Genomic DNA, 25,353 nt, shown 5'->3' with positions numbered 1-25,353 from the left:
TGTCTGCCTGTGAGTATTTAGGAAAAAAGGCTAAAAAGACACTGTGTGTTCTGCGATACACACCTTTGACAAAATTTCATAAGTAATTCAGTTGCATGTGTTTTTCAAACTGCTTGAGTTCGTGTAATATAATCAAACACAGGGATTTTAAATCAAATAATTTGTACAATAATATTTGTCTTTTGTAATTTTATTTTGATTTAATAACAATTTTTAAGGGCTTCATTTGTTTTTGTTTGCGTCTCCATTTAATAATTTCATTAATCACATTGTGATTGAAGTGAAATGTCACTTCTTTTTCCCTCCTTGAAGAAGGATGCCTGGAGAAGGCAAGACATATTCAGAACCATGCTGAATACTTTGTGCATAGTAAGCAGGTTATGTTGCTTAGCTTGAAACAAATGGTTGATTTAATGATTTAAACTATTGATAAATTGATCAGAATTGTGGAAATCAGCAACAGAAAATTGGTCTCCCCATATGTTGCTCGTTGTTCTTTTTTTGTTCGGGCCATGTACGCTTCATATTTAGGACCATCATACTTATTGTTGCTATCTTGCGCCAATGAAATGGTTTCACTGCAGCATTTAGATCTATTTGTCTTCTTCATGCTTGTGCGTGTGTTGTCCATGCTGATGCACCTTAAGCCACCTAGATCATTTGAATGAGTTGAGATAGATAACTGAACAGATATTCAGTGCCCGTTCTTGAATGTATGCTTGGGGGACAGTTCTAATTAAACTGCTATGAGTAAGAGTACACTGATCAGAGGTCCTAAATGTTCATGGTTGTAATGCCCCAGTGACTCTTGAACAGAAATCTATCATTAATGGTTATTATGTTGTGATATTTTTGTAGCCAAGTTTTGGTTGTTGTTGCTTACATCTTTGTTATGTGTTTGTACCCCAGGAGGGTGACTCCACCATGAGGAATCCTTCTTTCCCTCTGAGGTCTCCGCAGTCTGGCTGCTCCCCAGCAGGGAGTGAAGGAACACCCAAACGTAAGAAAACTTTTCATTGGCTATAATAACTGAGAAGTAAAACTAGAGAAACTAAGATTCAAGTCAATCTTGAAAAAGACAATTATCTATAAGGTCTCTGAATACATAATTATTGTTGAACGTAGTAATAGTTGAAACTCTCCACGCAATTTGAATTTCATTGATAGAATGTTTGTTACATAATCCTAATAATGATACTTTCCCCTTCTGTCATATGGCACAGTACTTGAATGGAATCCCTCTTGTAGACAAAGCACTGTGCAGTTTTTGTTTCATCTTCCCTGTAGATGTCTCTGAAGGATAACTTCTCTATTTGGTGTTACTTCCTCACAGCCGGTTCTCGACCCCCACTGATTCTGCAGTCACCACCTCTTTATGCACCCTCATCAAGGGAAGGAGGATTTGACCAGAAGCAGCAGCTCCAGCAGAGGAAGAAGGTCCCGGTGGTTAAGGAAGAGAAAGATATGTATGACATTGTAAGCTCCCCAAACAAAGACTCCACAAAACTCACCCTCAAGTTGTCGAGGGTCAAGTCAAATGAGTCTGATACCCCAGGTAATTGATTGATTTTGAACTATTAAGTTTTCAGTTGATTTTTTTCTCAGTTTCACTTCATTAAGAGGTGTGCTACATTCATGTCATTTTTGAGTTGGATCTGTTGAGTACTGCAAACATGGATTTTCAGCATGTTTTGTCTTCATATTACAGGCGATGTTGTGCAAGCCATTGACCAGAACTCTGACAATGTGGAGGCAGAACTGGGCTTTCAGCAGGTTCCTGTTCTCCAGCAAAACCTTGGAGCCCGACAGCAGCAGCAAATCTCCCAGCAAATCGGTGGGATCAGTGGTCTCCAGCCTCCCAGTTCCCCTTATGATGAGGCAGAGCTGGATGCCCTCGCTGAAATTGAAAGGATAGAACGAGAAGCAGCTAATGAGAAATGCTCGAAGGAAGTGCAAGATAAGGGTGTGTAGGATGTCTCCGCATTTAATTCATATGGTTAAAACCGAACCAGGGTTTCATATTTGTAGATTCATATTTCTTGAGATTTTATGAGTATGGTGATTTATCCCCATGTCTCTCCATTTACAGACAAGCCTCTCAAGAAGAGAAAACAGGACTCTTTTCCTCTGGAGCCAGGTGCAGGGGGACCAGGTGGCCCCACAGGTGCCCCAGGCAGTGGATCAACAGGAGGGGGCAATGCTGGCAAACTAACCCCACAAGAGGCCACTGCAGCTGGTAACGGTGCCAGCCGCCCTCCTCTCATGGTGAGCATCGAACTACAGCAAGCAGGCCGAGCTGATGGCCAGCTCGACCCTTGTCTGGCTGCCCCTATTCCAGCCCTTGAGGCTCAACGCTGGCCTGAAGAACCAGCTAGTGGGCCGGCTGCAATGGAAGGTTCTGACACGGCTTTGCGGTTGAAACCAGATGGTCGACCAGAAGTGATCAAGAACAGGGTCGATAAACATGACGTCAGGAGAGATGTACGGGAGTCATCGAAGCACCGACATGATGAGAAGCCCTCGGACAGACGGGGAGACATGCCAAAGTCATCAAACCGAGCAGAGCATGGGCGAGACAGGGACAGAGAATCTGACAGAGATAGAAGGCCCCGGAATGAGGCTGGTGGTCGAGACCGACGCTCCCCTGACTCCCGCTGCCGAAGTGACCGTGATCGGTCTGGCTATCGAGCTTCTTCCACTGTAGAGCCTGGTCGAAGCAGCAATAGACAAGATGGCTCCAAACAAGCCTCATCTGTTTCTGGTGCAAAACTTCCAGATTCTTTCCCAGCTCATCTCCTAGGAGGCCATAGTGGTGCACTGAAGAACTTCCAGATCCCTAAGGTGATCTGGGTTGACCCAAACCAAATATCCACCCACCTAACAATCATTCAGTTGTCACTGCCTGCAAGCTCTCAAAATCAAATCACACCGTTGCTTATTCTTGTTCTCATTTTTTGTTTTTCCATTTGTAAGCTTTTTGTTTATACCTGGGATTGATGTTAATATTCTTGGAACACATTAACACATACCCAACCATTTGTTGAAGGAAAGAAATTGTTTTAGTCCTGTGCCTCATCAAAACCGTGCCTTAAAGAAATGCTCCACTGCTGTTTCTTAGATGTGGCATGTCACAACATTGTAACTAAAAAGCACTCACGGTCTCACGAGGCTCAAAAGTTTGAAACAAAAAAAGCTAATTGTCTTTTAAGTGCAACACTTTGTTGCAACCTTTTTTGTGATATCAGTTGATAGTGCAGTGTTTGGATAATCTAATGCTGATCGACCTGTGTGTGCCTATCAGGAGTAATGTGAGGACATTGACATGTATTGTGTTGCACTCACTAAAGCTAATTCCTTTTTTTGGAATGAATTGAATTGAGTCACAGTGTGAGGAATTTTGCTAAGCAAATAATAATTAAAAAAAGATGCTCACAATTACTGGTGAAATGACAACTTAATGAACTAAATTGTCAGCCCTGGTATTTTTTCTAAGTTAAAAAAAAACTTGCCAAACTTTACTGGCTGGTCTTTCAGGTGAGCTTCACAATTAACTGTCTATAATCCTATAACAATTGATTGTTCGACATGACATTTGGTTGGAAAAAAAAAAGGTGAAATGACGAATACATTGCTCAGGTTTAATCTTTAGCTCCTTCTGCACAACAATCTTGCAGCATTGTCCTGTGAGCTTCCAGAATACTGGACATACGACTAGACACCTCTAACACAATTGTAAAAAATCACAGAGCGCCATACAATCTACAAATGAACGAGAGTTTCGATCTGCAACGTGTGTGTTGTACAGATTTTGGACGCCTTGGTGTGATAACTTATTGATGGCAGTTGCAGTGTCTCTTCTTTGGTGTCAGGTGGAAACATCCACAACCAATATGTCAACCCTCATATTTGGAGAGTTTACACTTAGCCTGTTGGCCACTTTTATTAGAAGAATGGCGACATCTTTTTTTATTGACCATTTCAACAAATTTTGAAAAACCGTGGAGTATTCCTTTAAGTCTTTATTAGAACATTGAAAACTAACATAATCGCTAAACTCATTTCAATCAAATTGATGCATTGTTTACATTTTATTACTTGCCCAATTTTTTTCTTTCTGTGAGCAAAGCCCATGTATTTCTGTCAAAAAATGCAAATTCCCACAGGTGTTTATTTTATTAATGTTTTCTGACTTGTTGTTGGCTGTTGTCCCTCTCAGATCAAACGTGATAAGGATGGCGGTGGGTCAACTGAAAGTCAGTTGTGGGGCCAGCCCAAGGTTAAACTGGAACGGCTGGGCTTGGTGCAGGACTTTGAGAAGAGACCTAAGCCAGTTGTGCTTGTGAAAAAACTCTCCGTTGACCAGATCCAGAGGATCATCCGTCATAGCAAGTCTGGAAGGAACAAGATCTCTTCAGGAAAGTCTGGCAAAAGTAAGAAGCACGAGTTAGTTATTTCAAACAAATAACTACACTTTTTTTAAGTGTTAAATTTTTTCCCATTTACTTAATGAATGAACATTTTGTTGACTTGAAGATTTTATTGTCAAATTCTCAGGTGGAATGGACCCAGCAGTTCTGAAGGAGCTGCCCCCAGAGCTACTGGCAGAGATTGAGTCAACCATGCCCCTCTGTGAAAGAGTAAAAATGAATAAGAGGAAACGAAGCACTGTAAATGAAAAGCCCAAATACGCAGAAGTGAGCTCGGATGACGACTTTGATCCAAATGGAGAGTGTAAGTGAAATTATTGGATTCTTATCCATTCTTTTTACACTTCTTTACAAAATATTTTGTGATGTGATTTGAGAAATGTAGTCAACCTAAACACTTGAGCCGCCATTTGCCTGCAGAGATTACGATTTGGGATTATTTCTTCACTGAATTGTTTTACATGTAATTGCATGTTTGGCACCAGCTTACTGTTGTCAAATTTGATTATTATTGTTATTCTCCTTATTTTAAGAAGTTGGTTAATAGCTTTCTTTAATCCATGCAGCTGCAAGGAAACGGCAACGTCGAGAAAGAGATAGGGCCTGGGACCATGAAGACAGGGAGCGCCGTGCCTCGGGGGAGCATCGGAAAAGTGGGCACCGGGATAGCCGGCGAGGCTCAGGGAGCCGCTACCGAGACTCCTCCGAGGAAGATTCACCGCCACCCAGTATGAGTGAAGGTCTGTTCTCAGTAGGCCAAAGCATTTCAAAGTGTGTGAAATATGCGTGACAGTAATACAGCTTCATAGAGCATCTTTGTTTTGACTTCATGGTTAAATCTTAGGACACATTAGATTGGAGATTAATGGTTTTATATTTTTATGCAGAAAAACAGATGGATCACACAATATCATAGACTAGAAAGGAATTGACCAAATTGCTATGTCTGTTGCTGATGCCAGGTTTATGTAGAATAGCTGAGATAGCTTCCTGAAATATAACAGTAATAGTGTTGAATGTGCCTCAGTGAAAACAAAGTAAAGAGGAAGTTTCTGCCCCTCAGTTGCCAGAAAAATGAAGATGAAGGAAAAGCAGAAGAAACGAAAAGCGTATGAACCAAAGCTGACCCAGGAAGAGCTAATGGACTCCTCGACCTTCAAGAGGTTCTTGGCAAGCATTGACAACATACTGGAGAATCTTGAGGATGTAGATTTCACTACCATGGGTAAATGACTGATTGGCTTTCAAACTACCTCTGATCCTAATCCATGCTGTGTTTGTTGTGATTACCTTAAATGCTTTTCTTTCATAACAGCAGATGATGACGAGATACCTCAGGAATTACTGCTCGGTAAACACCAGTTGAATGAGCTGGGCAGTGAGTCTGCCAAGATTAAGGCCATGGGCATCTCCAGCAGGGTACCATTTAATAAATTCTATAAATGCTACGGCTGAACTTGTGAATAAATGATGTTGCTTCAAATTAAAGGTTTAATTAATGGTATCTGTTGCCACAGATCCCTTCAGACAAGCTGGTGAAGCTGCTGAACATTCTGGAAAAGAATATCCAGGACGGGGCCAAACTCTCCACCTTGATGAACCATGTGAGCTACAATTCTCTTGCTGTGTTGAATATGCTCTGTGTGTGGTTTTAACAAACATAGTACAGTATTTTCCGGACTATAAGCCGCACCAGCCAAAAAATGCACAATAAAGAAGAAAAAGTTGCATTTTGTGGGTAAATTTATTGAAAACACTAACACCTGCAAACAAACCAACTAATAGTTAATTCGTTCAGCTGTAAAAAAAAATCTTTGGGCTGTTGCCACGGTAAACAGAGAAAGTCTAGCTTATGGTCAGCGAGGAGGTCCTGGATGAGATGTCCCTCACCTGTTAGTGAGTGGATGCTGACTGGAGTGAGGTTTAGCACCTGTTGCAGTAAGCTAGTGCTAGTTAAGGCTCGCACAGACTAGTGCCAGCAGATCATAAAAGTATTCCAGTGAGCTTACAGTTGGTGAGGAGGTCTTGGATGAGATGTCTCTTGCCTGTCAGTGTGCAGATGTTGAGCAGAGTGAAGTTGAGTGCGGTGTTGCCACAGCTGATGGTGGTGCTAGCCGACCGAGCTAGGTGGGCCAACATGCTGTGTTGAACAATGGCTGGTGGAGTGTGAATGGGGTCGGTACTTAAATTAGATGGACTTCATTGCTGCTTGAGCTGGTATGGTGGAAACGGACCCGCTGCAGATGTATCGCTGGCGGGGTTGGCAGGTGATGTCCCGATGGAGGTGGAGTGCTACTGGCGCAGGCCCAGAAAGGTGACAGCTCAACGAGTACTGGAGCACTCAGGAAAAGCAGCGGCAGCAAGTTGCGCTACCGTTGCAAGGAACAGGAAGTGATATGTTCAGTTATTTAGATGCATGTCGCATAAACAACATAACAAGTTTACCAAAATCTCACTCCAAATCACTCAATCCATTGAATTCTTCATCCTCTGTCATTTCTGAGCAACTCTGCGAACTCCAGAGGTGGATGGTTTTTGGTACATCATTGTCCGTGCTGTGATAGAGATTCTCTTTCTGCTGCTTGGTGACTGTTTTCGGCTGACTGTTTTAATTTACAGTATGATTTTCTTTTGGTGGTATTTTAGTTCAGCATTTCTTATTTTTCTTAAGTTGATGTTTAAATTCAAAATTTTCAGTATTAGAGGAGTATTGCTGTCAGTATGAAAATAACAAATATAAAATATATTTTAATAGACGAGTCGCACCGGTCAAACCATGAAAACAAGTGCAACCTATCCTCTGGAAAATACAGTATTTTTCAGTGATATGTTGCAAAAATGTCAGTGTTGTTAGATAAATAGTTGTTAAGATGCTTTAGTGAATTTGCTGCTATGGAGACCTCTTTTCTGCCTCCAGATAGTACTTTATTTCTTTCCGTAAAAGGTATTTTCATTGTTTCTGTCCTTAGGACCATGATGCTGAAGATGAAGAGAAACTCTGGAGGGACTTGATAATGGAAAGAGTCACAAAGTCAGCAGATGCTTGTCTGACGGCTCTAAACATCATGACCTCAATACACATGCCTAAGGCTGTTTATATAGAAGACGTCATAGAGCGGGTGCTACAATATACGAAATTCCATCTTCAGAACACACTGTATCCACAGTATGACCCAGTCTATAGGGTGGACCCACATGGCGGTGAGGATAAAGAATTATGTTCCTTACTCACTCTTGCAGCCGTGTAAATTAATGAGCTATGTTATATGTCTGGGAGATAACAAATCTGTCAGCTATTGAATGCCAAGTCCTGTTGTTCAAAATTACAGAGTCATAATTTTATTCAAGGGGAGCAGCGGGAAAAATAACCATTGAACGTGTTGCCATTTTTCTCAGTAAATAAACTTGTAAAGGTGTTCCTAATGTATAATTTTCTCCAGATGTTAACAATCCATGCAACCCTCACATGCAAAGAAATCTAACCTTAAATATCCATAAACGAAGTTACGTGTAATAATATAGAATGACATAGGGAAAAAGACATGGAGGTGCAGTAATTAGAAGCAGTCCTGCTCCTTGTCTGTAAATTAAGATCAGCTGGTTCAGCTCCAACTGATGGCCTATAAAAAGTGTCATCGCTAAAGTGTCTGATAAGAAACGTCTCACAGTGGGTAAAAGCAAAGAGCTCTATCAAGACCAAAAAACATACTGATGGCATTGGTTACAAAAGAATTTTACCATGATCAGATGCTACTTGCAAGATTTTGGAGTTTAAAAAAAATTATCGGAGCTGTCCGAGAGCCAAGGGCAACTTGTGGAAAGCTTCAGTTTGGTGTGAAGAAGCCAAAATTAAACTTTTTGGGGGCCATAATACACACATGTTTGGAGGTAAAGTAAACTATTCCATCAATCCATTTTATTACAAGGAATTTGTAGCCATCTGATCTTTGATTTCTTTGCATTTATGGGCTGTTACAGACATGTGGTGAAATTTTTATGTCAGTTGTACTTTTAGATATACAGTACATTTACTGAGAAAAAGAGTGATCTGTGCAGTATTTTTTTCTACACACACAAAACACTATCTCATTTAATGTTTTTTTTTCTTTTCATGACTGCTTACATTGTAGATTGTCAACGAAGCATCAAAACTGAGTGAACGCGTGCAAAATTACTCAAGACATGTTTTATATTTTGGATTGTGCAAACCGCACGCACACACACACACACACACACACACACACACACACACACACACACACACACACACACACACACACACAGACGAAAGAGACTGTGAGAGACATTGATTCTTCTTAAAAAATAATTAAACAGACTTCCTTTCCTCCTTCTAGGTGGCCTGTTGAGTTCCAAGGCCAAGCGAGCAAAATGCTCCACACACAAGCAGCGTGTGATTGTCATGTTATACAACAAAGTGTGTGACATTGTCAGCAACATAGCTGAGCTCCTTGAGATCCAACTACTTACGGACACCACCATCCTTCAGGTAAAGCCTATAAATAGCAATGTTAGATTGCAGTGATCTTTATATGCATCAGACATTTTGATTGCAAACAAAAGGATAATTCATGTCATTAACTTTTTTTCCCCAAGGTTTCCTCTATGGGAATCACCCCATTCTTTGTGGAGAATGTCAGCGAGCTGCAGTTATGTGCAATTAAACTTGTTACAGCGGTAAGTTTTTTCATATTACTTTATCTGTTATGCTTTTTTCAGTCAAATGTCACCTATTGGTGTTTTTGGTACATCAAATGATTTATTATGCATGTGATATTATTATCTTACCAAAGTGTATCCAAACCACCTTATTATCTTGAATTCTGGTTTTCAGGTATTTTCACGTTATGAAAAGCATCGGCAGCTGATCTTGGAAGAGATCTTCACTTCTTTGGCCAGACTGCCAACCAGCAAACGCTCCCTCAGGAATTTCAGGTATGGTAATTTGTTTCATTTGATTCATTGTTTTAGCCATCAAGATACCAAAAAAACATAAGAAGCAGAGGTGAGCTTATAAAGGATTTCTGTAATTGATCAAGTCTTTTACTGGCTTAATACTCTTGACTGTACTTTCGTGCATCTCCTGTTCTCAGACTGAACAGCTCAGATGACGATGGCGAACCGATGTACATCCAAATGGTGACTGCACTGGTGCTGCAACTTATCCAGTGTGTCGTACATCTCCCCAATGACAAAGACACTTTTGAGGATTGTGACAAGGTTGGAGTGGAAGCCAGCACACTAAACCATTCCACAAACGAGCACAATTATTTCAAATTCCAACTCTGGTTTAGACTTTCCTCAAGTATCATGACTCTTCTTTCTTAGGTGGATCAAGATGTATTGATAACCAACTCTTATGAGACGGCAATGAGAACAGCACAAAACTTCCTCTCTGTTTTCCTTAAAAAGTAGGTACTATTCTATTTTACATTACCTTTGAATGTGTTCAAGATTCATGTGAGATACATGTATTAAAACATTATTCCAAGGCTGTAAAATAGTTGTCAGGGGACTTTCACCAAATTATGAAGCCTTTTCATCCATTGCTGCTATTAATTCTTGGTCATTATTCTTCCCCTTTGTCACTTTTTCATTCCCCTCCTGCTTTTGTGGTCTTTTCCATTTGTCAGGTGTGGCAGTAAGCAGGGAGAAGAAGATTACCGCCCATTGTTTGAGAACTTTGTCCAAGATCTGCTGTCAACAGTAAACAAACCAGAGTGGCCTGCTGCAGAGCTCCTGCTCAGTCTGCTTGGTAGACTACTGGTTAGTATGACATGCTCTTTCTTTGAACTATTTTTGGTTAAATGTTTCCAGGAATAGATGGTCCAAATGAATAACAGGGGGACACCTTAACCATTTTTTGACAGATGAGAACACTTTGAACACTCTTACATCCCTGAGAACACTCAGGGATGTAAGAATTTATTGCTCGTTAACTGAGAAATACACTCACCGGCCACTTTGTTAGGTTCACCATGCTAGTAACGGGTTGGACCCCCTTTTGCCTTCAGAACTGCCTCAATTCTTCGTGGCATAGATTCAAAAAAGGTGCTGGAAGCATTCCTCAGAGTTTGGTCCATATTGACATGATGGCATCACACAGTTGGCGCAGATTTGTCGGCAACACATCCATGATGCGAATCTCCCGTTCCACCACACCCCAAAGATGCTCTATTGGATTGGATGGCAGGATGGATCCGTGCTTTCATGTTGTTGACGCCAAATTCTGACCCTACCATCCGAATGTCACAGCAGAAATCGAGACTCATCAGACCCGGCAACGTTTTTGCAATCTTCTATTGTCCAATTTCAATGAGCTTATGCAAATTGTAGCCTCAGTTCCCTGTTCTTAGCTGAAAGGAGTAGCACCCGGCGCGGTCTTCTGCTGCTGTAGCCCATCTGCCTCAAAGTTCGACGTACTGTGCGTTCAGAGATGCTCTTCTGCCCACCTTGGTTGTAACGGGTGGTTACTTGAGTCACTGTTGCATTTCTATCAGCTCGAACCAGTCTGGCCATTCTCCTCTGACCTCTGGCATGAACAAGGCATTTCCACCCCCAGAACTGCCGCTCACTGGATATTTTTTCTTTTTCGGACCATTCTCTGTAAACCCTAGAGATGGTTGTGCGTGAAAATCCCAGTAGATCAGCAGTTTCTGAAATACTCAGACCAGCCCTTCTGGCACCAACAACCATGCCACGTTCAAAGTCACTCAAATCACCTTTCTTCCCCATACTGATGCTCGGTTTGAACTGCAGGAGATTGTCTTGACCATGTCTACATGCCTAAATGCACTGAGTTTCCGCAATGTGATTGGCTGATTAGAAATTAAGTGTTAATGAGAAGTTGGACAGGTGTACCTAATAAAGTGGCCGGTGAGTGTATATCCTCTGATTGTTTGTGTTCTTTGCATTTTAAGTCCTTCAAATTTTATGTCCTTTAAAATTTCTATTCAGCTAGTTTTGGGCTAGAATTCTTTTCTCACAAGAATGCATGGTGGTTTTAAGTGTTTTTACTATAATAATGTATAAATGTATTTGTTGTTGACATCTCTTTTTATGTTTCTTTTATTCCTACCAGGTACACCAATTCAGTAATAAGCAGACAGAAATGGCTCTGAGAGTAGCATCTCTAGACTACCTTGGAACTGTGGCTGCCCGTCTGAGAAAAGATGCAGTTACCAGCAAAATGGACCAGAGATCAATTGATCGCATCTTGCAAGAGGTAGAGTAATACCTTCAGATTTACTGACCGCACCATCTCTTAACTCATTCACTGCAATTGACGTCTGAGGACGTCAATTATGTTTTTGCGGGGGATGGGGTGGACTGGTGGAACTCCCCTATCAATATCATACAGGCAATACTCGGTTTCCGACCACAATTCGTTCCGGAAGGCTGTTCGAATACCGATTTTTTCCGAAATCCAAATACATTTTTCCCATTACAAATAATGTAAATGGTCTTAATCCATTCCAAGATGCTTGAAAAATACCTTTTTCAACATGTTATTTCATAATGTCATTTATACATCAAATTGTAAAGTAATGAAACATCAAAGAAATGTAAAAGAAAGAAGCAAATGCAAGAAAAAAAGAGAAAAAAAAATATTGACGTAATCAGGTTAGCCTAAGGTACAAGTAACCGTCTTTTGGACAGAAGTTTATGGTACCGTAACTCGTACCATAGGCATGGAACTCAAATTAAGTGAAAAATTACTGAATACAGTAAATTAAAATAAAAAGCACATTCCGTCACATTTTCTCTCGACTTTTCTCGCACTTGGCGAGAAATAATAATAATAATATAATAATAATGGATTAGATTTATATAGCACTTTTCTGGACACTCAAAGGCGCTTTACATTGGATCCATTATTCATTCACTCCTCATTCATACTTTGTGATGGTAGACTACGTGTGTAGCCACAGCTGCCCTGGGGCAGACTGACGGAGGCGTGGCTGCCAATCTGCGCCTACGGCTCCCCGACCACCACCGGAACAATCACACGCATTCACACACCAGGGAGTGCCTCACTGGAGGCAAGGAGGGTAAAGTGTCTTGCCCAAGGACACAACGACAAATGACTCGGCGGAGGCGGAATTGAACCGCCGATTTTAAATCGTTGGATGACACGCGATACCACCGAGCCACGGTCACCCCAAAAAGACGTTTCGTGTTCAACTTCCAAATTTTGTTCAACTTCTAAGACAAAAAAATTCCGAATTTTTTGGTTGAATTCCGATTTGTTCGATGTCTAAAGCATTCGAAAAACAAGGTTTGCTTGTACTTCCAGGGTACTATAGTCGTGAACTGATCCCCTGTAGGTAGCAACGGTGTTGTTTTTGGATGAAGTGATCAGCATGCAAGAAGAATCATGCTGGATCGAGACAATAGCGAAACTTTGGATGTCGAACAGATTCAGGCAGCTCACACTTGTTCAGAGAATGTTTCTCGGTAGTTCGGGGACAACTCCTGAAGCAGTTGCAGGGTACCGACAGGCCAAGAGGACTGCAGCCTCGGCTGTGATGGAGGCAAAACAGAGGGTGTGGGAGGAGTTTGGAGAGCCCATGGAGAAGGACAATCGGACGGCACAAAAGTTGTTCTGGAGGACCGTCAGACAACTCAGGAGGGGGAAACGGGGCACCATCCAAGCTGTATACAGCAAGGATGGGACACTGTTGACCTTGACTGAGTATCATACTCCTCAGCCTCCCTGGGAAAGTTTACTCCAAGGTGCTGGAAAGGAGGGTCCAGCCGATTGTCATACCTCGGATTGAGGAGGAACAATGTGGGTTCCGTCCTGGTCGTGGAACAACGGACCAGCTCTTTACTCTCGCAGGGATCCTAGAGGGGGCTTGGGAGTATGCCCATCCAGTCTACATGTGTTTTGTAGACTTGGAGAAGGCATACGATCGGGTCCCCAGGGGTATACTGTGGGAGGTACTGCGGGAGTATGGGGTGAGGGGGCCTCTCCTCAGGGCCATCCAATCCCTGTATGACCAAAGTGAGAGCTGTGTTCGGATTCTCAGCAGTAAGTCGGACTTGTTCCGAGTAGCTGTTGGCCTTCGCCAGGGCTGTGCTTTATCACCAGTTCTGTTCGTGATTTTCAGGATATCGAGGCGTAGTCATGGTGAGGAGGGGTTACAGTACGGTAGGCTGAGGATTGCATTGCTGCTTTTTGCAGATGATGTGGTCCTGTTTGCGTCATCAGCCTGTGACCTGCAGCACTCACTGGTCAGGTTTGCAGCCAAGGGTGAAGCGGCGGGGATGAGGATTAGCACCTCCAAATCTGAGGACATGGTCCTCAGCAGGAAACAGGTGGACTGCCTTCTCTGAGTGGGAAATGAGGTCATTCCACAAGTGAAGGAGTTTAAGTATCTTGGGGTCCTGTTCACGAGTGAGGGAACAATGGAGCGTGAGATTGGACGGAGAATTGGGGCAGCAGGAGCGGTATTGTAGTCGCTTTACCGCACTGTTGTCACAAAGAGGGAGCTAAGTCGAGAGGCAAAGCTCTCCATCTACAGTTAAATCTTCGTTCCTACCTTCACCTATGGTCATGAGCGATGACCTCACACATTACACATCACACATTACATTACTGAACAACTGCTCCGCCCTGATGTCGTTGCAACGGCAACCTGTCAGATCGGCCGATAATGTGGCCCAATCTGAACAGAGCAAGATCGCATTTGGACATTTTCTAAAAACAGAGTGGACAGTCAGCCCTAAAAATCGGACATGGAAGGAAATCTGAATGGTGTCCGATATGCCTGCAGCCTGAACTGGTGATGGGGATTGCTGCTCTGAAAACCGTTGGCAGTGAATGAGTTAATGTCACTGTTTATAATGACAAGGGAAGGTAATAAAAGTTGTGTCTGAAATTTTGCCCTTTATTTTTTTGATTTGCATCCTGAGCTCATTGGTTATATGGATTGTTGTAAACTGCACATTTTTAACTTTCCAACTGATTATTTAGTCTCCAGGAAATGATGAGACGCAGCAGCTGCAGAAGGCTCTACTGGACTACTTGGATGGAAATGCTGATACAGATGCATCATTAGCGGTGGGTTTACCTTCAACTCGCAATGCAACTTCTAAGGTCAAATTGACTTGAAGTTTATTACTCTCAATTTGTTGTTAACCCAACAAAAAGTGCCTCTTTTATGTAACTTTCATATGGAAACTGCAATATAAAAAATCATTAACCCTAATATTTTGCAGTCAACTGCTTTAATTGCTAAGCAGTGCATCTCAACAAATAAATGGCGACATTAAAGGCACAGATAACAACACTTAGATTGAACATGATCACTTCCCCGCGAAGCAGCAATGTATTGTAATTCATTGTTTGTGTGTTCGTCCGTCCGTCAGTCCACCAAATATCTTCGCAACAGTTGCAGATAGAAAGATGAAAAAAAAAACCCACATTACTCGGGCGGCAAAGGGGATAAAAATGAGATGATGAACTTGACATCGAGAAAACTAGGTCAAGGTCAGATGTCAACTTTTGTACACTCAGGAACCGGATAAGATAGGAAGACGAGGGAGAAGTCCAGTGTGAGATATTTTCTATCCTGACATATTTTTGCACATATGTCAGGAACCGGATAAGATAGAAAGACGAAACAAAAGGCTTTATATTCAGGGAGGCAAAGGATTGAAAATTAAATCACAACCTTGACCTCGAAAAACAAGGTCACGGTCACATTTTAACCTTTATACCTTTTAAGGTACACATCTCTGAAACCTCATGTCAAATAGAAGGCACCAGTTACATGTTGTATCATGGGTCTTTTATTAAATGACCCTGACCTGTGAAAGTAGGTCAGGGTAAAATTTGGAATTCAGGGGTGTCGCGGGATGTTGTTGTCTGTGACTGCCTTGTTTTCTATGTATTAGTGAAAGGGTTTTTTAAATTTATTTGTGTAAGTGTATAATTGTAGTCTTTGAGTCAGATACTGAAACTGATAATGCTTTGTCCTTTAGTTTGCCAGAAAATTCTATATTGCCCAGTGGTTTCGCGATGCTACCACCGAGGCAGAGAAATCAATGCGGAACCAGAATCAGAAAGAGGACGACTCATCAGATGGACCTCAACATGCCAAGGAGATGGAGACCACTGGTGAAATTATGCACCGCGCTGAGAAGCGAAAGAAGTTCCTGCGCAATATCATCGGAACCACACCAGCTCATTTTGCCACCCTGAAGTAAGTACCGGTATTTGTTTTCATTCATAAGTGTGATCATTCCTACATTTTGTGATTGTATTCTCCAGTCTTCAGTCCTTTTTGTTGTCAAAGCCAATATCAGTTGTGGACTAACTTCTTTCTCTTTGCCTTTATTTCCAGAATGAGCTCTGACACTGTGGACTACGATGACTCCTGCTTAATTGTGCGTTATTTGGCCTCCATGAGGCCGTTCGCTCAGAGTTTTGATATTTATTTAACACAGGTAAGACTTAAATATTCTATTTATAACTTCATTTTCAATCACAACAGCTACGCAAAATCTATAAATGGTTCCTAAGTTATAACACAGCTTATATTGGCTAGCTGGTCTATCTGTTTGAAAAAAAGAGCTTTTTGTGATCAGCTAATGTGCTTTTTTTTAAAAGATCTTGCGAGTCTTGGGTGAAAGTGCCATTGCTGTGAGGACAAAAGCCATGAAATGTTTGTCTGAGGTTGTGGCTGTGGACCCCAGCATACTGGCAAGGGTATGTTGAGATCTTTGATTGTAAAGATTGCTTTTCAGACCTGAAATATTCATTTAAAGTATTCTCAAGTTTTTCCCACATGTATGCTCACACTGTGCTGTCTTTTTCTGCAGTCTGACATGCAGCGTGGTGTCCATGGTCGTTTGATGGACAACTCAACAAGTGTGAGAGAGGCGGCGGTAGAGCTTCTGGGCAGATTTGTTCTAAGCAGACCTCAACTTACTGAACAGTACTATGACATGCTGATAGAGAGGATACTGGTAAGTTTCCATATTATACTCATGATGCACGCAGTGTTGTTGTAGTTTATTATTTTTTTTATGTGAGGTATCATAATCCTCATGTCAACTGCATGTGCTTATATGCCACAAAAAATGAGTGGTATTAATTATTTGGACTGGGTTAGGGATACAAGCACCAAAATCCAAATCTTTTATATAAGTATGTTACCTAGAGTACATCGCTCTATACCCATCGTCTGTATTTGAAGCTTTCAGTCTCATAAAAATTTAATCTCTCATATTTCCCAACATGTTCTGAAACATTTCAGATAAAACAGTTCAGATGGTATGTGCCATAGATGCTGTAGTAGTATACCAGTGATAGGCAGCAAGAAATAGTGATTTAATTTTTCTTGGTCTTGGATTAAAAATTATTGAATGCAGTGACCATTAATTAAATAAGACTCATATTACCTGTTAAGGTGTTGGGTACAGATCTCCTTCTTCTCATTTTAGCTTTTCCCTTCAGGGTTTGCCTTGGCGAATCAGTTGCCTCCATCTAACCCTGTCTCCTGCATCCTCTTCTCTCACACCAACCTTCATGTTCTCTTTCACTACATCCATAAACCTCCTCTTTGGTCTTCCTCTAGGCCTCCTGCCTGGCAGTTCAAAACTCAGCATCCTTCTACCAGTATATTCACTATCTCTCCTCTGGGCATGTCCAAACCATTGATTACTGTATTGATTACTGAGCAACACTGAATTAACTTGATGTGCTACAATGGTAGGAATTTTTAGCAAATCTTGTAGCATTGTATCATTTACTTTTGGGCGAAGAACTACTCAGTATTATCCCACCATACAGCACAGTTTTTTATGCTAATGGCTCTTAGGCCCCCAATGTGTCTAACATTGGACAGCAGGATGACTAATATAAGAAACTTAATGCATATGTTAATAGACAGTGAAGTGTAACTGTGAAAAAGAATTCTCCATCAGCAGGGTTTGACCTGGAGAGTTGGCAGTTGGGTCAGTTTTGACCAGAGTTAGATTTTTGGGTGCAATGTGCTTGTTTTGTAATGTATCCCACATGTCATATCTTTGCTGTCAGAAGTAAAGTCACGGCAGGAATTTTGAAGAAATACTGCTTTCAGTTGTTGCCATTTTTAAAGCTGCATTTACATAAAATTATTGAATGAGTCTGTTAAATGTCATTCAGTCTAGAATAGAATAGAAAGACTTTATTGTCACTATACATACTATAATGAGATTTGGTCTAGATAAACTAGGATCAATCCGATGGCAGTCATAATTTATTTTCCAGTATATGAGCTATGAACTTATTCTTTGTGCTTAACATCTCAGAAGAGAAAATTTGAAATTGTTGCCCTGTTGTCATGGAAATACTTATTCGGGTTCATGAGAAGTTCACACTTGATTACAATCTCGTACTGCCATCTATTGGCTGGAAAATGCTACTGCAGCTCGTGTAAACGTGTTTTGTGAAGTTGGTAAAGGGTTTTCCAATTGAACTGTTTTTGATGTACAGGACACTGGTATCAGCGTAAGGAAACGGGTTATCAAGATTCTCAGAGACATATGTCTGGAGCAGCCAACCTTTAGTAAGATCACCGAGATGTGTGTGAGAATGATCCGCAGAGTCAATGATGAGGAAGGCATCAAGGTATAGATCAACTCCAACATCTCTTCTTAATTGAATTTAGTGAATTTATTTAACCAATTTCAGATGTAACCATAACTCTTAATGCATTCTTTCTATATACACCCCTATAGGTATAATTACTGTTTTGTTTTTGTTTGTTTTTTTAAATGCATCAGTTGCAGCATAATCAGCATTTAATGTAAAGGCTTACAGTGACTATTTCAAAACTATTGAGACATTGGCTTTTGTTATTTATAGAAATTGGTGAATGAGACATTCCAGAAGTTGTGGTTTACACCAACCCCAGCCCATGACAAGGAAACAATGACCAGAAAGATCCTCAACATCACTGATGTGGTAAGACTGACATACCTGTTTGTTGTGTTCTGCGAAATAAATAATATATTTCTTCCGAAATATTGAAGTCTGTCATTAATTCTTGCCCTGTATTATTTTTATGCATGTCTAAATTTGTATCTGATTTTTTTTCTCAGGTTGCAGCATGTCGAGACACAGGCTATGACTGGTTTGAGCAGCTTCTTCAAAATGTAAGGATTTGTTTGTTTTGTTGGGCCATCACTGGGAATTGAACAATATGTTTAAAATTAATATCTCCCCCAAGCTTCTCAAGTCTGAAGAGGATGCATCCTATAAACCAGCCAAAAAGGCCTGTGTTCAGCTGGTTGACAATCTGGTGGAGCACATCCTTAAGTATGAGGAATCCCTTGCAGGTACGTAGGATCATACCTTGACAACAGCTTTTTAAGATCAAAATTAATGTAATACTTAAGTTCATTAAAAAATGTGTTTGTCTTGACTCTACAGAGAACAAAGGTGTAAACTCAACACGGCTGGTGGCTTGTATCACCACCCTTTACTTGTTCAGCAAGATCAGGGCGCAGCTCATGGTCAAACATGCCATGACCATGCAACCTTACCTGACCACAAAGTGTAACGTAAGTTGTGTTTACTTGCAGAATTTAGATTAAGAATTCCTTACCTGTAAGCTTGAGTGGTGAAAACTGCTTATATGTTCCATGTTTTTCCCCCCGTTTTTTTTTTTTCTCATAATGATAAGTAATTTTTCTGAGTAGTGAATTTAAGAGCTGGTAATATGGTTATGTTTGGAAACTGATTTATGAAGTAATTGATGTTATTTTGCTTCCTTTACAGACTGCCAATGACTTCATGGTCATCTGTAATGTGGCAAAGATCTTGGAGCTTGTCGTACCTCTAATGGAACACCCAAGTGAAACTTTCCTTGCCACCATGGAAGAAGACCTCATGAAGCTCATCATCAAATATGGCATGACGGTACATGGCGGTGCCTTCTTAGAAACTGAGTGTAGTGTAGCTCAGTCTGCCGTGTGGAATGTAAAGTGTGATTAATGTTGTTACAGAGATGACAGGTCTTTCTTCCTGTCTCTAGGTTGTCCAGCATTGTGTGAGTTGTCTTGGAGCTGTTGTTAACAAAGTTACACACAACTACAAGTTTGTGTGGGCCTGTTTTAACAGATTCTATGGTAAGATTTACATATATTTTACATGGATAATAACTGAAGTCTGCCGTGTTAAGCTTGAAATTATACTCTGCCACTACTTGACAGAGGAATATTGCTTTTATTTTTCCTCTCCATACAGCCTAATTATTTTTACTATATCCTCATCTATTTAGAAGAGGGGCAGTGACATTCACCGTAGCTATCATTTCTGAAAAAACAAACAAACACAGGAAGAGTTGAAAATATGGATAATGATATTCTTTTAAAAAATTGTTTTAGGTGCACTTAACAAGCTAAAGATTCAGCATCAAGAGGATCCCAACAGCACAACCTTGGTAGCAAATAAACCTTTCCTGCTGCGATCGCTCTTCACTGTGGGTGCTCTGGCCCGACATTTTGATTTTGATCTGGAGGAGTTCAAAGGAACTAACAAGGTATGATTACAGCTGCTATTTGATAATATTTAAAAGCTTAAATTAAAGCAGATTGCAGTTAGTCAGATTTGTTTCTGGATAATTTTCTTGTATCCACAATCTGTAAGTAATGTATCAAATGATTGAATGGCCACTGTTTCACAATTGAGTGTCTATAATTTGTCTACAGGTGGTTATCAAAGAAAAAGTTCTCGAGCTGCTGCTGTATTTCACCAAACATGAGGATGAGGAAGTCAAGACCAAAGCCATCATTGGCTTAGGCAAGAACACCATTTTAAAATATTTTTGCGTTGTGTGACAAATATGAAGGTCACACATGCTTAGTTTGTCCAAAGGGTTTGTTACTGAGTGTTTAGAAAGCTTGACAGCTGTGGATGTTTTTGTGGACTCGCAGGGGTCTATGGATTCAGGTCAGAGTAGCTGGTCTAGAGATTTTGTTAATGACTCAGTGAATGTCTTACATGTCTTTACTGTCTGTTTTCAGGTTTCCTTGTCATCATGCATCCCAGCCAGATGTTTGTGCCAGAGGTGAAGTCCTTGTACAATGGCATTCTGGCTGACAGCACCTCCTCCATAAACCTCAAAATCCAGATCCTCAAAAACCTCCAGACGTACCTTCAGGAGGAGGACACTCGGATGCAGGAAGCAGACAGAGAGTGTAAATAGGGCCATGGTTGCTTTATTAGTTCAACACCCCTGTGTTATATCTGGTGGCACCTTCAACAATACTCAGTGATAGTGGCAGTAATGCAATGAATAAATACCATCTCACATTTTGTCTCCCTTTAGGGAAGAAACTGTCAAAGCAGGAGGATCTGAAGGAGATGGGAGACATCTCTTCAGGGATGAGCAGCTCCATTATGCAGCTGTATCTAAAACAAGTGCTTGAGGCATTTTTTCACACGCAATCCAGTGTACGGCACTTTGCTCTCAACGTCATAGCTCTCACACTCAATCAGGGTCTCATCCATCCTGTACAGGTAAGCTGGAAAATCACCATCACCAGTAACTGGTAAATTGTAAATCCTCCTTTAAAAATCAGCCCTTTAGTATTTGGGTCATAGAACAATCCAACATGATTTTATCAATATTTGTTTTGTTTTTCCTGATTGCACACGTACAATGGGTGTTTGATTTTGTGTCGCATGTAAGCACATTAAGAAGTCTTAAAAATAGGCACAATGCTTTATTTCATGTTCTTAAATCTTAATTTACGTTAACTTTGGTTTAAATCTTTGATTCAGAAACAAAAATATAAACACTGATCCGTGAAATGAACATCCTCTTTGCCCTATCTTTGCAGTGCGTGCCCTACCTCATTGCAATGGGAACAGACCCAGAGCCAAGCATGAGGAACAAAGCTGACCAGCAGCTGGTGGAGATTGACAAGAAGTACACAGGATTCATCCACGTGAGTCAATGTTCACTCTTGCCAAGTGTCAAACTTACTGGTTGCTTTATCACTTGAAGATAAATTAGTTCAGCCATTTGTACCCAAAGAGGAAATTCCAACATCTTCACCTGCTGATTTACCTGGCTGATTTAAAGAGCAGCAGCTAGCTGAACAGTTGCCTGACATGTTAAGTTTTAACTGCATCTTTTTAAATATATTTTCTTTTTTTTAACAGATGAAAGCAGTCGCTGGGATGAAGATGTCGTACAATTTGCAGCAGGCCATTGATATGTCCCGTAAGACCATCGTAAGAGGTTTTAGACAGGATGAGACGCATTCTGCACTCTGCTCCCACCTTTTTAGTATGATCCGGGGAAACCGACAGCATCGGAGGGCCTTCCTCATCTCTCTGCTGAACCTCTTTGATGACAGTTCTGTGAGTAAACGGACGCTAGTCTTCACAGCATTTAATGCAACTGAGTGTAAAGTGTAAAGTTGTCATTAACTGGATGCCAAAGGTTCAACTCCTTTCTGTGTGGAGCTTGCATGTTCTCCCCATGTCTACGTCAGTTCTCTCCTGGTTTTCCAGCTTCCTCCAAAAGCCAAAAACATGCAGCTTGGGCAAATTGGTCATAAATTAAGTGGAGTAAATTTTGTATGTTATGACTCTGTGGCATCCAAACAAAACCACTATTTAAAGACACTGGGGTTGAAATACAAGCTGTTAGATCCCTTACTTTACTGTATGGGAAGTTAAATGAGATCTGTCAATTTGTAAACATGTATGAGCAGCTAAAATTCTAATTAGCAAACACTGCAGTGGGACATTGCAACAAGATTAACCCTTGATTATGCTCTTACTGTATTCCTTTTTCTGTCTTCTGCAGAAGACTGAAGTAAACATGCTACTGTTTATAGCGGACAACCTCGCCTGTTTCCCTTACCAGAGCCAAGAGGAGCCTCTCTTCATCATGCACCACATAGACATCACTTTGTCTGTTTCTGGCAGCAACTTATTGCAAACTTTCAAAGAGGTATGGTAACAGATTTTCTTGTTGTAAAGCATGTGTGTAAAATGCTGAATGAATGATAATGAAAGAATACTGTAAAAAGTACACCACAGAACTTCTTTGACATGAAAGTGTATTGACATGGAATTTAATGAATTTTTTTTTGGACGTTTTCTCTTGTCCAGCTTCTGCTAAAGGAGCCAAGGCGTAAAGAGAAGAAGGAGTGGAAACACATGTCAGATGGCGAAGATGAGGAAGAAAAGATGAACTGTGATTCTTACAGGAGTGACGAGGAAGACAATAGCAACAGTGATGATGATGTGGTACGGCGACCTAGGAAGGCCAGAAAACCTGTTGCAAACAGCTCAGAGTCCGAGTCTGATCTGGATGATTTTAATTTAGATGATGCAGAAAAAGTAATGAGACTCCTTCCAGATAATCCAACAGGTCTTTTGGACTTTGCGAGTGCTGTTCAAGGTATCCTGTTGCTCCTTGTGCTCAAACAGCATCTCAAGAACCAATATGGATTCTCTGACAGGTATAACCATCTTTTCCAATGCAGCCTTCATATCAAAATGAATTTAAATGTAAATACCTTTGTGTTTGGGATTCCATGATGTCTAAATCTCAAAACACGTTTTTGTCTTTGAACAGTAAAATTCAGAAGTATTCTCCAACAGAATCAGCTAAGGTGTACGATAAAGCAGTGAACAGAAAAAACAATGTTCACTTTCACCCACGACAAACCATCGACTTCATCTCCAACAATATGGCTCACGCCACTCTGACACATGATGTCAAGAGGCGGGTCGTCAAACAATACCTTGATGTAAGTAATGAGGCTGAATCATCGCTAGGTTATTCACATTACCAGATGCGACACAACTGCAAAGATGAATTATCTTTCCTTGAATGTGCAAAATGTTGAGCATTCAATGTCTGTTTCTTTTCCTTGTATTGTTTTTTTATTTTATTTTTACATTCATATATTCTTTATGTTTCGACATTGTTGATCTTAATTATGCATTTCCATGCATTTTTTACTCAAATTCTTGTGTAACTTGTTAAAACTAAAGTTCGTAAGACTCAGAATAGAACAGACTTGGCTTAAAAGTTTATACGCAGCTATAAGGTCAGTCCCCATCCCTCTGCACTGGATTCCAGTTATATTCTATTGCTAGTAGTCTGTCACATAACTTTATGTTTAGCTGTTGATGTGTAATTTTTGTTTGTACAACTTGTGTCTCATGTTTCTTTCCTCTTTTACTATACAGTTCAAGGTTCTGATGGAACATCTTGATCCTGATGAGGAGGATGAGGAGGGAGAAGCATCTGCCAGTGCAAACATTCGAAACAAAGCCATAAATGCCCTACTGGGAGGCTCTGGCCCTTTGTCAGGACCCAGTCCACGCAATCAGGCAGGACCAGAGACAGATGACGACGACAGCGATGGTGACGAAAGGAACCCAGGGGTGAGATACATTTATGAATGACATTATAAACTATAGTTTAAAACTGTAGAAGAAAATACTGCAATGTTTTTTTTCTTTATTTGTCCTTTTGTGTAGTCCTCTCGAAAGTCAAGGCGAGCAGGCGACCCCTTGGATCCCGGCCGCATGAGCGAGACAGTGGATGTTATGGATGTGATTGCCCTCTGTTGCCCCAAGTACAAGGACAGGCCGCAAATAGCTCGAGTCATTCAGAAGACCTCTAATGGATACAACATCCACTGGATGGCCGGCTCCTACTCGGGGCCCTGGGCGGAGGCCAAAAAACGTGATGGCCGCAAACTGGTGCCTTGGGTGGACAATATTAAGGAGTCTGACATTATTCACAAGAAGATTGCCTTGACCAGCAACCACAAACTGAGCAACAAAGTAGTACAGACTTTACGCTCACTGTATGCAGCTCGGGAAGGAGGGGCTAGCTAATGCCTCCTGCGTGTGTTTTTTTTTTCTTTTTCTTTTTGTTCCCCACCCCCCACTCCTTGCTCCATTTATACTTTATCAGATTCCCTTTTCTCCCTGCTCCTCCTCCTCCTCAACTCGTCACCTACAACACAGCCAAACTTCACTGGATTCCTACCCTCCTCTCCTTCCTCATTTTTTAAAGAAAAACACAAGAGAGCAAGAATATTTGACACTACTTACTTTTACATGAAATATTCTTGGAAAAATGAAAATGACACAAAACACAAGACTTATTATATTAGAGGGACTGCTCATAATTTGTGTACAAGTTCAGAGGATAGAATCCAGAAGGCATTCAAGGAATAATTCATTCAAATTATCCCTTAAAAAGGCTATCAGAAAAGAGACCTGGAGGGAAATGTTTTGTCAACATTGTTGTGGGAGCTCCTTCGCTGTTGTGCAGCAGATTCTAGTCGCTCATTTCTACTCCCACTGTATCATAGTTTAACACAACAAAAAACTAAAATGTTTATATCTCTGAAGACAAAAAAGCTGTAAAAAAAGAATAAAACCTTAAGTGAATGTTGGAAATTAGTCTTTTTGATGTTCTTATTAAAGTGTTTTTTCGAGTTTATTATACTACTAGCACCCTGACGGTTTTTCCTTTTAGCTTTTAGATATTTGAAGAAAAAAGAATTTTTATTTTTGTTCACTTTTATTTGTCCATGCTGTACAATGGCAGAGTCCTCTGAATATAATTTATTCTATTTCAAACTACGCATGCAGTATATGTGGCCTATTGCAGGAGGATATTTTGTAAATGTAGATTTTGTTGTATTAGGTCACCCTAGTAATAAGAGGAAAGGGGATTCATACCCTTTCAGTGGAACAAATACTGCAATAAATTTTCTACTTCTCTTTGTCACTTGTCTGCTCAAAGTGTCAATCTGATCTTTCCATGTACAAATGAAGGCCAGATTAGGACCTGGAAACTGCTAAAGCAGGGACAGGATTAAGTGGGAGAGAGCCTTGATAATGATGCTGAACAGGCTTTTCTTG

At 40.8% G+C, this 25,353-nt stretch overlaps 1 protein-coding gene across 4 annotated transcripts in view; it reads left to right on the top strand.

The window, feature by feature from the left end:
- Nucleotides 1-24,885, top strand: part of nipbla (NIPBL cohesin loading factor a) — a 34,323-nt gene extending 9,438 nt beyond the window's left edge. For 3 of the 4 annotated variants that reach the window (XM_068310413.1, XM_068310412.1, XM_068310410.1), the window contains 41 exons: nt 910-1,000; nt 1,334-1,555; nt 1,709-1,963; nt 2,090-2,841; nt 4,217-4,430; nt 4,555-4,731; nt 4,994-5,167; nt 5,491-5,652; nt 5,743-5,846; nt 5,945-6,031; nt 7,397-7,628; nt 8,783-8,934; nt 9,042-9,122; nt 9,280-9,380; nt 9,539-9,665; nt 9,774-9,856; nt 10,079-10,211; nt 11,527-11,670; nt 14,425-14,511; nt 15,435-15,655; nt 15,797-15,899; nt 16,063-16,161; nt 16,275-16,421; nt 17,932-18,066; nt 18,304-18,402; nt 18,540-18,593; nt 18,668-18,776; nt 18,871-19,001; nt 19,219-19,359; nt 19,475-19,568; nt 19,827-19,981; nt 20,151-20,241; nt 20,466-20,639; nt 20,771-20,961; nt 21,285-21,392; nt 21,610-21,810; nt 22,262-22,408; nt 22,570-22,922; nt 23,039-23,213; nt 23,659-23,856; nt 23,953-24,885. In XM_068310413.1, the coding sequence (XP_068166514.1) occupies nt 910-1,000; nt 1,334-1,555; nt 1,709-1,963; nt 2,090-2,841; nt 4,217-4,430; nt 4,555-4,731; nt 4,994-5,167; nt 5,491-5,652; nt 5,743-5,846; nt 5,945-6,031; nt 7,397-7,628; nt 8,783-8,934; nt 9,042-9,122; nt 9,280-9,380; nt 9,539-9,665; nt 9,774-9,856; nt 10,079-10,211; nt 11,527-11,670; nt 14,425-14,511; nt 15,435-15,655; nt 15,797-15,899; nt 16,063-16,161; nt 16,275-16,421; nt 17,932-18,066; nt 18,304-18,402; nt 18,540-18,593; nt 18,668-18,776; nt 18,871-19,001; nt 19,219-19,359; nt 19,475-19,568; nt 19,827-19,981; nt 20,151-20,241; nt 20,466-20,639; nt 20,771-20,961; nt 21,285-21,392; nt 21,610-21,810; nt 22,262-22,408; nt 22,570-22,922; nt 23,039-23,213; nt 23,659-23,856; nt 23,953-24,315 (6,867 nt within the window). In that variant the 3' untranslated portion in view covers nt 24,316-24,885. The remainder of the gene's footprint in view (nt 1-909; nt 1,001-1,333; nt 1,556-1,708; nt 1,964-2,089; nt 2,842-4,216; nt 4,431-4,554; nt 4,732-4,993; nt 5,168-5,490; nt 5,653-5,742; nt 5,847-5,944; nt 6,032-7,396; nt 7,629-8,782; nt 8,935-9,041; nt 9,123-9,279; nt 9,381-9,538; nt 9,666-9,773; nt 9,857-10,078; nt 10,212-11,526; nt 11,671-14,424; nt 14,512-15,434; nt 15,656-15,796; nt 15,900-16,062; nt 16,162-16,274; nt 16,422-17,931; nt 18,067-18,303; nt 18,403-18,539; nt 18,594-18,667; nt 18,777-18,870; nt 19,002-19,218; nt 19,360-19,474; nt 19,569-19,826; nt 19,982-20,150; nt 20,242-20,465; nt 20,640-20,770; nt 20,962-21,284; nt 21,393-21,609; nt 21,811-22,261; nt 22,409-22,569; nt 22,923-23,038; nt 23,214-23,658; nt 23,857-23,952) is intronic. The other variant, XM_068310414.1, reaches the window with a different exon arrangement.
- The last annotated feature ends 468 nt before the right edge of the window (nt 24,886-25,353 follow it).

Source organism: Antennarius striatus, chromosome 3 (assembly GCF_040054535.1).
Source record: "Antennarius striatus isolate MH-2024 chromosome 3, ASM4005453v1, whole genome shotgun sequence".
Lineage (NCBI taxonomy): Eukaryota > Metazoa > Chordata > Actinopteri > Lophiiformes > Antennariidae > Antennarius > Antennarius striatus.
The sequence above is the reverse complement of the archived record's forward strand: the minus strand, read 5'-3'. Positions and strand labels throughout refer to the sequence as shown.